The following is an 11,370-nucleotide window of genomic DNA, read 5'->3' as shown; positions in this document are numbered from 1 at the left end:
GAAGGTTAGTCAGCATCTATTGAGGGAAATTTTGGGTTGGGACCTTCAGAACTGGAGGAGATAGGTGGAAGCCAGAGGAAAGGGTGAGGCAAGAGCTGGCAGGTGATGGGTTGATTCAGGTAAGGAGTTGAGTTTTGGATAAGTCAGCTCGGGTGAGAAGAGTGGAGATAGTCACAATGCTGGTGGTGATAGGGTGGAGATGACAAAGGGGTGCCGATGGTGAAATCGAAGATAAAATATCGAACCAGAATGATGGGTCAATGGGAATGGGAAAACAGGGGAGCCAGGGGGGGTCGGATGGGTGAAGAGCAGAAGGAGGAAGCAAACGCAACTGGGTGAGGAGCGGAGGGAGTGGAGAAAAAGGGCCTGGGCAGATCAGGTATTTTTTCTGAGAATAGGAAGGAGAAACAGATCCTTATCTGCTCAGGTAGCCTACAACCCAACAGCATTAGCAATAAATGATCAAATTTCAGGTAAACCCCCCCCCCCCCCCAATCCCCCAGCACATCTTTCTTTCCAATCCACCCTCAACCCCGAGCCACACAGTTCCTTTTCTCGATCTCCATGGTGTCCACCATTGCTCCACTTCCCATCCACCTACATCCCACCTTCTAGTTTGCAACTCACTCCCCATCTTCCTTTTTAAAAAAAATCAGATTCCACCATCTGCACCCTTTTGCCTTCTCCACTTCACCTCCAACCTTCTCCCAGCTGAATCATCATCTTCCAGACAACCCATCCTTACCTGGATTAACCTTTCGCTGACCCCATCTCTTCCCCTCACCTTTTTCTACCAGCTATCTCTGGTCTTGAAGATGGGCCCTGACCCGAAATGTCTGTCTATTCCCTCCGTAGATGCTGCCTGAAGTGCTGCAGTCCGGTAATCTGTTCCATGTCTATGCTGGTACTACAAAGGTACGTAAGTGCAATAATGTTCTAAAGTGGGCCCTAATGGCACAGTCTGAAGAAATGGAACTAATCTTAGACTAAGCCAAGGTTGATTGAGATTTATTGCCCGAGTCTAACGTTCTGGCAACATACAGCTAACACGAGTCAAATAAAGTGCTATAATTCAATGTTGCAAAATTAAGGTAATTCCTTTCATCTTAATAGGTTCTCAAATTGCCATAACTAAAACGTTGCCAAACCTTGATCGGTCTTCTGTTAAATCTCTAATCCAAATCCTAACTCTTCAAGCATTAGCTAATTGAATGTTTCAACCACTTGAAATTCCTGCTCTTGAGCTTCCTAATATACCTCTCTCTGCTCAGGTTTACTGAGAATTGAGATTTAGCTACTTCCATGTTCAATTAGGGAATTAACAAAATATAGACAATAAGATCCGGGATGTGAATTGTAATCATCACCCGCTCACCTTTACACTTGTGTCATTTTTGGTAAAATGACAGTGTTTTGGATGGTTGAGGTATTTACTTGGTGACAAACTTCCGTCAAACATAATGAAATACATATTGAGAATAATTTAGTGTTTGTAAAGATAGTTATTGTAGCCATCATTGTGACTAAGCAGTTAGTTCCACTGAACATTGGCTACCCCATCAAATTTAATTCATTCAAAGTGTCATTCCCCGAAGCTCTCATCTACTCAAACTTCACTTCCTCAGATCCAGCATAATTTCCTTACTATTTCCAATTCCTAGTCCTTGTCTTTGGACTGCAGACTGGCCACACCAAGGACCTGCTTCAGCTCACCATCATCTACTCTCTTCTGCCACCAGTGGGAGTCGTAATCTTACAGCATGGAAACAGGCCCTTCGGCCCAACTTTCCCCATACCAATCTAGATGCCCATTCTACACTAGTCCTACAAGCCTGCGATTGGCCCATATCCCACGAAACCTTTCGTATCCATGTCGCTGACCAAATGTCTTTTGAACATTATCATAGTACCTGCCTCAACTACCCCATCTGGCAGCTTATTCCATACCCACCACTCTGTTGTTCCTCAGTTTCCTATTAAATCTCTCCCCTCTCACCTTAAACCTATGTCCTCTGGTTCTCGATTCCCCTACTCTGGATAAAGACTCCATGATTCTACCCTATCTATTCCCCTCATGATCTTATAAGAGTGCTGAAAGTAAGCATGCAGGTACAGCAGGCAGTGAAGAAAGCTAATGGCATGTTGGCCTTCATTGCGAGAGGATTTGAGTTTAGGAGCAAGGAGGTCCTACTGCAGTTGTACAGGGCCCTGGTGAGACCACACCTGGAGTACTGTGTGCAATTTTGGTCTCCTAACTTGAGGAAGGACATTATTGCTATTGAGGGAGTGCAGCATAGGTTCACCTGGATAATTCCCGGGATGGCGGGACTGACATATGATGAAAGAATGGATCGACTGGGCTTGTATTCGCTGGAATTTAGAAGGATGAGAGGGGATCTTATAGAAACATATAAAATTCTTAGAGGATTGGACAGGGTAAATACAGGAAAAATGTTCCCGATGTTGGCGGAGTCCAGAACCAGGGGTCACAGTTTAAGAATAAGGGGTAGGCCATTTAGGACTGAGATGAGGAAAACCCTTTCCACCCAGAGAGTTGTGAATCTGTGGAATTCTCTGCCATTGAAGGCAGTGGAGGCCAATTCACTGGATGTTTTCAAGAGAGAATTAGATTTAGCTCTCAGGGCTGAGGGAATCAAGGGATATGTGGAAAAAGCAGGAACGGGGTACTGATTTTGGATGATCAGCCATGATCATATTGAATGGCGGTGCTGGTCTACTCCTGCACTTATTTTCCATGTTTCTATACACATCTATAAGATCACTCCTCATCCTCCTGTGCTCCAAGAAATAAAATCCTAGCCTGCCCAATCTCTCCCTTGCAGGGACAAGAGCATGCAGTTAAGTCCTCAAGTCCTGGCAATATCCTCTTGAAACTTCTCTGCACCCTTTCCAGCTTAACATTTTACCTATGGCAGGATGACTAAACCTGAACATAATACTCCAAATGTGGCCTCACCAACATCTTGTACAACTGTAACATATCATCCCAACTTCTCTGTACAGGAAGCAACTGCAGATGCTGGTTTACACCAAAGATAGACACAAAATGATGGAGTAACTCAGCGGGACAGGCAGCATCTCTGGAGAGAAGGAATGGGTGACGTTTTGGGGCAAGACCCTTCTTCGAACGTCATCCAGAGATGCTGCCTGTCCAGCTGAGTTACTCCAGCATTTTGTGTCTATCCCGACTTCTGTACTCATTCTAAAGTCACTTTTAACTGCATGCTCTTGTCCCTGCAAGTACATATTTCATCTTAACTCATCTGCTACAAACTAATTTATCAGCTCTTCAATTCATCCCTTTCCTATGTTGAGATACTTGGAGCAGTAGAGAACAACATTATTTTTGGCCTGGTACAATAACAAATATTGTCGCTGAGGTGAATGTCTAATTTTCCAGTAAGGTATCTATTGCACACAGCTCCAGCCAAGGGGGTGAGGTCCTGGAAATGCGTTGCAATAATACAAACAATTTGTATTCGCCAGTCTCAACTGTTGACTGGTCACCTGTGCAGAAGCATTTATTTATAAGTGGGGAATTGCATGTTCCTCCCTTGTTTAAAATATTGAAGTTTCTCTCATCCATATTTTCCCAATGGCTAACCTCCATAAACCACCAAGTAGGGTTGTGGATTATCGAAAATATTTGTTGCAACAAAATCACCACCTAAGTTTGTTAAAATGTGTTCCTCTAAAGCAGCAAAGCGCAACAATGACAGCTTCGGCGATCGTTTCGCTGAATACCTGCGCTCGGTCCGCATTGACCAAACTGATCTCCCGGTGGCCGAGCACTTCAACTCCCCCTCCCATTCCCAGTCTGACCTTTCTGTCATGGGCCTCCTCCAGTGCCATAGTGAGGCCCACCGGAAATTGGAGGAACAGCACCTCATATTTCGCCTGGGCAGCTTGCAGCCCAGTGGTATGAACATCGACTTCTCCAACTTTAGATAGTTCCTCTGTCCCTCCCTTCCCCTCCTCCTTCCCAGATCTCCCTCTATCTTCCTGTCGCCACCTATATCCTTCCTTTGTCCCGCCCCCCTGATAATGTCTGAAGAAGGGTCTCGACCCGAAACGTCACCCATTCCTTCTCTCCCGAGATGCTGCCTGACCTGCTGAGTTACTCCAGCATTTTGTGAATAAATACCTTCGATTTGTACCAGCATCTGCAGTTATTTTCTTATACAGCTTAACAACCCCTTCTCTAGCGAGTGTCATTGCACTGTAGTTTCACACATTTCCCAGGTTACTTACTGTAAAGGCTTTGCTCCAGTATGGCGCATTTGGTGAACCGACAGGTGTTTCCGCTGTTTGAAAGTCTGTCCACATTCATCACAAATGTAGTTTCTTTCTTCTGTAACGTTTAAAAACAGAAATTATTTTAAGGTAGAACTGAATATAATGCAGAACATAATGCAGTAAAGGCAGTGGCCTTTGTGATGAAACTTAGTTCCCAAGTGAAAACAGGAGCTGCCTCCTCATTTAAGTTGGTTCTATTATCCAACTGTATGTTGTATGATTATAGCAGATTTTTGTTTCACTGGGTACATGTGTCAATCATACCAAGATGTTGGCCTTTTACTAGTATATGGATTGCCCTATCTTTCTAAATTGTTTGTTTGTGCACAGAGACAAGAAAAATAAGACAAATGCATTGGGTAATTTGCACCATATATACATGTATTGTACATCATTGAGGGTGTGGTAATGATGTCATGGAGGTAGACATCATGGAAACAAGCTCTTCAGCCCAACTTGCCCATGGCAACCAAGATGCCTCCCTGAGTTGGTACAATTTGTCTCCGTTTGCCCCAGTCCCTCTAAACCATTCCTACTCATGTACTTGTCCAAATGTTTTTTTAGACGTTGTAATTGTACCGACATCTACCACTTCCTCTGGCAGCCCATTCCTTATACACATCAGCCTGTGTGTGAAAAACATGCCTCTCGGGTCACCTTTAAAACTTTCCCCTCTCACTTTAAACCTATACCCTCTCTTGTTAGACTCCCCTACCATGGGAAAAATACTTTGACCTGCCACGTTATCTGTGCCTCTCATGGTTTTATAAACCTCTACGGTCATCCCTCCCTCGGCCTGCTTCATTCCTGAGAAAACAGACCAAACCCACCTGTTTATCCATTATAGCACAAGCCCTCCAGCCCCAGCAACACTCTGGTGATTCTTTTCTGCACCCTTCTCTAGCTTCATCCCATCCTTCCTGTAGAACGGTGACCCAAATCTCACACAATATTTCAAGTGTAGTCTCATCAACGTCTTACACAAATGTACAATGATGTACCAACACTTGTACTCATTATCCTGCCCGATGTTTTTAGTTTAGTTTAGAGATACAGTTTGGAAACAACCCTTCTGTCCACCGAGTCCGCACCGACCAGTGATCCTCGTACACTAACGCTAACCTACACACACTAGGGAAAATCTACAATTATACCAAGCCAATTAACCTACAATGAGCAAGTCTTTGGTTTGACTGCCCCGACCGCAGGAGAACAAAGGGGAAAAAGATTGAACTTTATTGCCTTCCATCACAGTGAGGAATGTGAAATCCACTGTGATGGATGTTTATGTTAACTTTTATGTGGTTGTGTGTCTTGTTGCTTTTCACTTAGTATGGCTGTATGGTAACTCAAATTTCACTGTACCTTAATTGGCACATGTGACAATAAACTGACCTTGAAACCTTGACACTGGAACACCCGGAGAAAACCCGTGCAGGACACGGGGAGAACGTACAAACTCCGTAAAGGCAGCACCCGCAGTCACGATCCAACCCGGGTCTCTGGCGCTGCCATATTCTACCTTCACCATCTTGTCTACCTCTGTCATCACTTTCAGATTTAGACACAAAATGCTGGAGGAACACAGACAGCATCTCTGGAGAGAAGGAATGGGTGACGTTGCAAGTCGAGACCCTTCTTCAGACTCGTCTCATCCTGAAACATCACCCAATCCTTCTCTCCTGAGATGCTGCCTGTCCCGCTGAGTTTCTCCAGCATTTTGTGCCTATCTTCAGATTAAATCAGCATCTACAGTTCCTTCCTACCACTTTCAGAGAGCTATGTACTTGACTACTTATTATCATGTATCTAGATCTCCATGTTTTATAACACAATATTGTTTACCTATGTTGCCACTTTCAGAGAACTAATTATTTGACTATTTAGTAACTGTGAACCTAGATCTCTATGTTCTATAACACTCACCAGGGTCATGCCATTCACTGTCAATGTCCTACCCTGGCTTAACTTCACAAAATGCATCATTATGCACTTGTTTGACTTGAATCGTATCTGCCACTTTTGCTTTAATTTTATACCTTAAGGGCAGTTATTCAGAATCCTAGTTTTTTTTAAATGATGAAATACTTTTAAAACCAAGATAATTGACAAATATCCCAGACATTTCTAGTGCCAAGTACCTGTTTTTTGGGTTTTCTGGAAAGCTTTCCACAGTGATAATGGAGGAGAAAGAGATAAGCCACCTGAAATTTTGACCCTACAAACTCCAAAAAAATGAAGAAACCTGAGATTAGTTAGTTAGATAGAGCTCTTAGGGCTAGCGGAATCAAGGGGTATGGGGAGAAGGCAGGAACAGGGTAGTGATTTGGGATGATCAGCCATGATCACATTGAATGGCGGTGCCGGCTCGAAGGGCCTAATGGCCTCCTCCTGCACTGATTGTCTATGTATCTATGTATTAACTGCAGTGCATCAATATTTTACTGACCATGCTCAGGTTCTTCACAATTTTCAGCCCACTAATATATGGTGCATCAAAGAAATTATGGATGCTCTTGTCCAGTTCAGAAAACACTCCCAGATTGCAGAACAGACAATAACTGACAAAGATAGAAGACAAAATGTGACATCATTTAAATGCATATTTGATGCTGACATTGACAGAGCACTTACTGACCTGTATGGATTGACAGAGCATTGACAGAGCACTTACTCACCTGTATGGATCAACTTTACATGGCGCTGCAGGTAGCGATCAATCAGAAACACCTTGTTACATCCTGGGTGGGGGCAAGGTCTTTCACGTACCTCTTCATGCTGCTCCTTTATGTGTTTCTGAAAAGCATTAATTTACTTGTTACAAACTGGACTCCCGATTAGAGCAAAACACAAAGGAACTCAGCGAGTCAGGCAACAAGGGCTGAAGGGTCTGGAAAGGGAATAAATAGACAGGCAATGCTTTGGGTCAGGGCACTTCTTCGCTTGGAATTAAGGGGTGGGGAAGCTGGAAAAGAGGTGGGGGCATAACAAAACGTGGCAAGTGATAGAAGGTCTCAATGTTCACACTGTTAGGCTGTAAGCTACACAAACGGAATATGAGGTGCTGTTCCTACAGTTTGCATGTGGCCTCACTCTGCCAATGGAAGTCCCACTGGACAGAAAACTCAGTATGGGAATGTAATCTATGGTCATACCATTGCAGGATAGAGAATAGTGAAGGCTAATAATTAGTAATTAGTAACAATGTTTAAAAAGCATTTGGACAGGTACATGGAAAGGAACGGTTTAGAGCAGTGTTTCTCAACCTTTTTACTCTTGCGGAACCCTTGAAATAATTTTCATGTCTCAGGGAACCTCTACTTAAAAATCCGTCACGTACAGCTCCTGTCCACTAAAGGCCGTTTCACACTGGTGCCATATAGACGTCGCTAAATATATTCCCTATGATTATTATACTTTTAAATTACATAACAGGTTGAAGACTTTATGATAAAACACAAGAATTTTCCAAGAATATGCTATCTATCAATCTATCTCACTAGGGTCTCTTCTACATCCCGCAGCTCCGCTCTTGCTCCCCATCCCCACACTCGCAACAAGGACAGGATCCCCCTCGTTCTCACCTTCCACCCCACCAGCCAGCGGATCCAACATATTATCCACCAACATTTCCGTCACCTACAACAGGACCCCACCACTGGCCATATCTTCCCATCCCCTCCCCTCTCTGCGTTCCGCAGAGACCGTTCCCTCCGCAACTCCCTGGTCCACTCGTCCCTTCCTACCCAAACCACCCTAACCCCGGGCACTTTCCCTTGCAACCGCACGAGATGCAACACCTGTCCCTTTACCTCCCCCCTCAACTCCATCAAAGGACCCAAACATTCTTTCCAGGTGAGACAGAGGTTCACCTGCACCTCCTCCAACCTCATCTATTGCATCCGCTGCTCTAGATGTCAACTTATCTATATCGGCGAAACCAAGTGCAGGCTCGGCGATCGCTTCGCTGAACACCTGCGCTCGGTCCGCATTAACGCAACTGATCTCCCGGTGGCCCAGCACTTTAACTCCCCCTCCCATTCCCAGTCTGACCTCTCTGTCATGGGCCTCCTCCAGTGCCATGGTGAGGCCCGCCGGAAGTTGGAGGAGCAGCACCTCATATTTCGCCTGGGCAGTTTGCGGCCCGGTGGTATGAACGTCGACTTCTCCAACTTCAGATAGCTCCTCTGTCCCTCCCTTCCCCTCCTCCTTCCCAGATCTCCCTCTATCTTCCTGTCTCCACCTATATCCTTCCTTTGTCCCACCCCCGACATCAGTCTGAAGAAGGGTCTCGACCCGAAACGTCACCCATTCCTTCTCTCCCGAGATGCTGCCTGACCTGCTGAGTTACTCCAGCATTTTGTGAATAAATCAATCTATCTATCTATCTATCTATCTATCTATCTATCTATCTATCTATCTATCTATCTATCTATCTATCTATCTATCTATCTATCTATCTATCTATCTATCTATCTATCTATCTATCTATCTATCTATCTATCTATCTGTCTGTCTATCTGTCTATCTATCTATTCTATCTACTAAAATTCAGATCTTGTATATATATATGTATATATATCTCTTTTGAAATTTGAGATTTGGTTGTGGACATGTGGACCTACAACCAAAACGGTAAACCACAATTTTAGCACCACCTTATTCACCACTGTCCTGCCACTGTTTATAACAAGTTTTTTTTAAATTGGTCTTATATTTTTTAAGTTAGAGAGATTTCTAAGTTTCAAAATTTCATTTCTAATTTCATTTCAAACCAAAGTGCTCTGCGTATAAAATTACGAATATGAAATTAAACACAAAACAATGACTCAAAAATGCATTTACATATGATTAACAAGGATGTGCATTTCTGCTCTACATTGGTTCTAGTCCAGTGGAAAACAAACCCACACATGACCACTAATTACAGTAATTTAGAGTATAATGTCATCTTGCTTATTGAAGTACATATTGAGTACTTATTGAAGTAAATTCACACATAAATTGGTAATCAGCCCAAAAAGTTGGCAATTGGCTTTTCTGCTGTGTTTTATATTTTAACCACGTCTTAATTAATTTATACAGTTATACGGTAGCGCAGCGGTAGAGTTGCTGCTTTACAGCGAATGCAGCGCCGGAGACTCAGGTTCGATCCTGACTACGGGTGCTGTACTGTAAGGAGTTTGTACGTTCTCCCCGTGACCTGCGTGGGTTTTCTCTGAGATCTTCGGTTTCCTCCCACACTCCAAAGACGTACAGGTATGTAGGTTAACTGGCTGGGTAAATGTAAAAAAAAAATTGTCCCTAGTGGGTGTAGGATAGTGTTAATGTACGGGGATCACTGGGCGGCACGGACTTGGAGGGCCGAAAAGGCCTGTTTCCGGCTGTATATATATGATGATATGATATGATATAATCTTGCACTTAAATTTAATATTTACTCACTACAGTTCCACCATTGATTTTCTGGCACTCTTGGTTCCAGAGCTTTGCTGGTTTCTCCATGTTACCTGACCAAAGGAGGTCACGGCCTCCGGGAGGGGTACAACGGTACCGGAACATTCCACCTAGGCTGGCTCCAGCTGGGCTGGAGTTCCAGAGCCCCGGCCGCAGGTTGCAAATTCAACCCACCGATCGGCCATGGAAGTCCCGATGAGGTCGAGATTGGCCGCCTTGCCCAGCCTAGGTGCCACATTTTCGGGGAGACTTCCAGGGCGGGGGGATTTCTTGCCGAACCCCTAGCGAAACCCGACTGTTCCGGGGAATGCCGGTTGAGAAATGCTGGTTTAGAGGGATATGGGTCGAACGTGGGAAGGTGGGACTGGTGTAGGTGGGGTGCCTTGATCGGCATGGACAACCCAGTCCAAAGGACCCATTTCCATGCTGTGTGACTGTGTATAAATACACCATCATAGCAACCATTGCTATTCTGCACTGAATCACACACCCTCGTTAAAGTTGCATACAAACAAAAGTCATGCTCACTTTCACCTGTGAAAAATGTGGCATGTACTAGTTGCAAGATAAAATAAAATTTAATCAGGTTTAGTTTTGGCCAAAAAAGACAATAGATTTAGTAATAAAATGTCATACAGAAGGGTGTAGAAACATAAGTTAACACAATTTTTCTCAAATGTTATTGTATTACAAAACAGTGAAAATGTACCCATGGGGTATTCCAGTAATGAAGCGTTTTTTCAAAATAACTCTAATGTTTTTGTGCCTGCAAAGACAATGTAATAAATCATTGATGTCAAATATCCATGTATATGCCATTATCATATCATATCATATCATATCATATCATATATCTACAGCCGGAAACAGGCCTTTTCGGCCCTCCAAGTCCGTGCCGCCCAGTGATCCCCGTACATTAACACTATCCTACACCCACTAGGGACAATTTTTACATTTACCCAGCCAATTAACCTACATACCTGTACGTCTTTGGAGTGTGGGAGGAAACCGAAGATCTCGGAGAAAACCCACGCAGGTCACGGGGAGAACGTACAAACTCCTTACAGTGCAGCACCCGTAGTCAGGATCGAACCTGCGTCTCCGGCGCTGCATTCGCTGTAAAGCAGCAACTCTACCGCTGCGCTACCGTGCCGCCCTACCGTACCATTAGGGAGCATTTTAAATTTAATGCAGTGCTCTATTCTGACATTCTTCATTAATTTACCCCGGGAGGAATGTCTGATTCTGTATGGTTGAGTAACAACATTAGAAATACCAGAAAAGCTTTTGTTTGCAAATAAAAACATAAAATAAACTATTTATGCAAACTGCTACAGGATAGCTTTCCATCATCCCCTTCGCCAAAATCTACACTGTGAAAGACTACAAGACATGATAAAACAAAGAATCCCAGAACAGTAACATCCAATAGGTTAGAAGGGTCTCGAGTGGATAGAGTGGGCGTGGAGAGGATGTTTCCACTAGCGGGAGAGTCTAGGACTAGAGGTCACAGCCTCGGCATTAAAGGATGTTCCTTTAGGAGGGAGATGAGAAGGAATGTCTTTAGTCAGAGGGTGGTGAATCTGTGGAATTCTT

General features: G+C 43.9%; 1 protein-coding gene across 1 annotated transcript in view; it reads right to left on the bottom strand.

Moving 5' to 3' along the window:
• znf276 (zinc finger protein 276) overlaps positions 1-11,370 on the bottom strand; it is a 51,233-nt gene that overhangs the window by 5,448 nt on the left and 34,415 nt on the right. Inside the window, exons 9-10 of the mRNA XM_078400857.1 lie at positions 6,996-7,113; positions 4,273-4,372 (exon numbers count right to left, since the gene is read on the bottom strand). Of these exons, the coding sequence (XP_078256983.1) occupies positions 4,273-4,372; positions 6,996-7,113 (218 nt within the window). The remainder of the gene's footprint in view (positions 1-4,272; positions 4,373-6,995; positions 7,114-11,370) is intronic.

Source organism: Rhinoraja longicauda, chromosome 6 (genome assembly GCF_053455715.1).
Source record: "Rhinoraja longicauda isolate Sanriku21f chromosome 6, sRhiLon1.1, whole genome shotgun sequence".
Lineage (NCBI taxonomy): Eukaryota > Metazoa > Chordata > Chondrichthyes > Rajiformes > Arhynchobatidae > Rhinoraja > Rhinoraja longicauda.
Note: the sequence above shows the minus strand (reverse complement) of the source record. Positions and strands in the feature narration are given on the sequence as shown.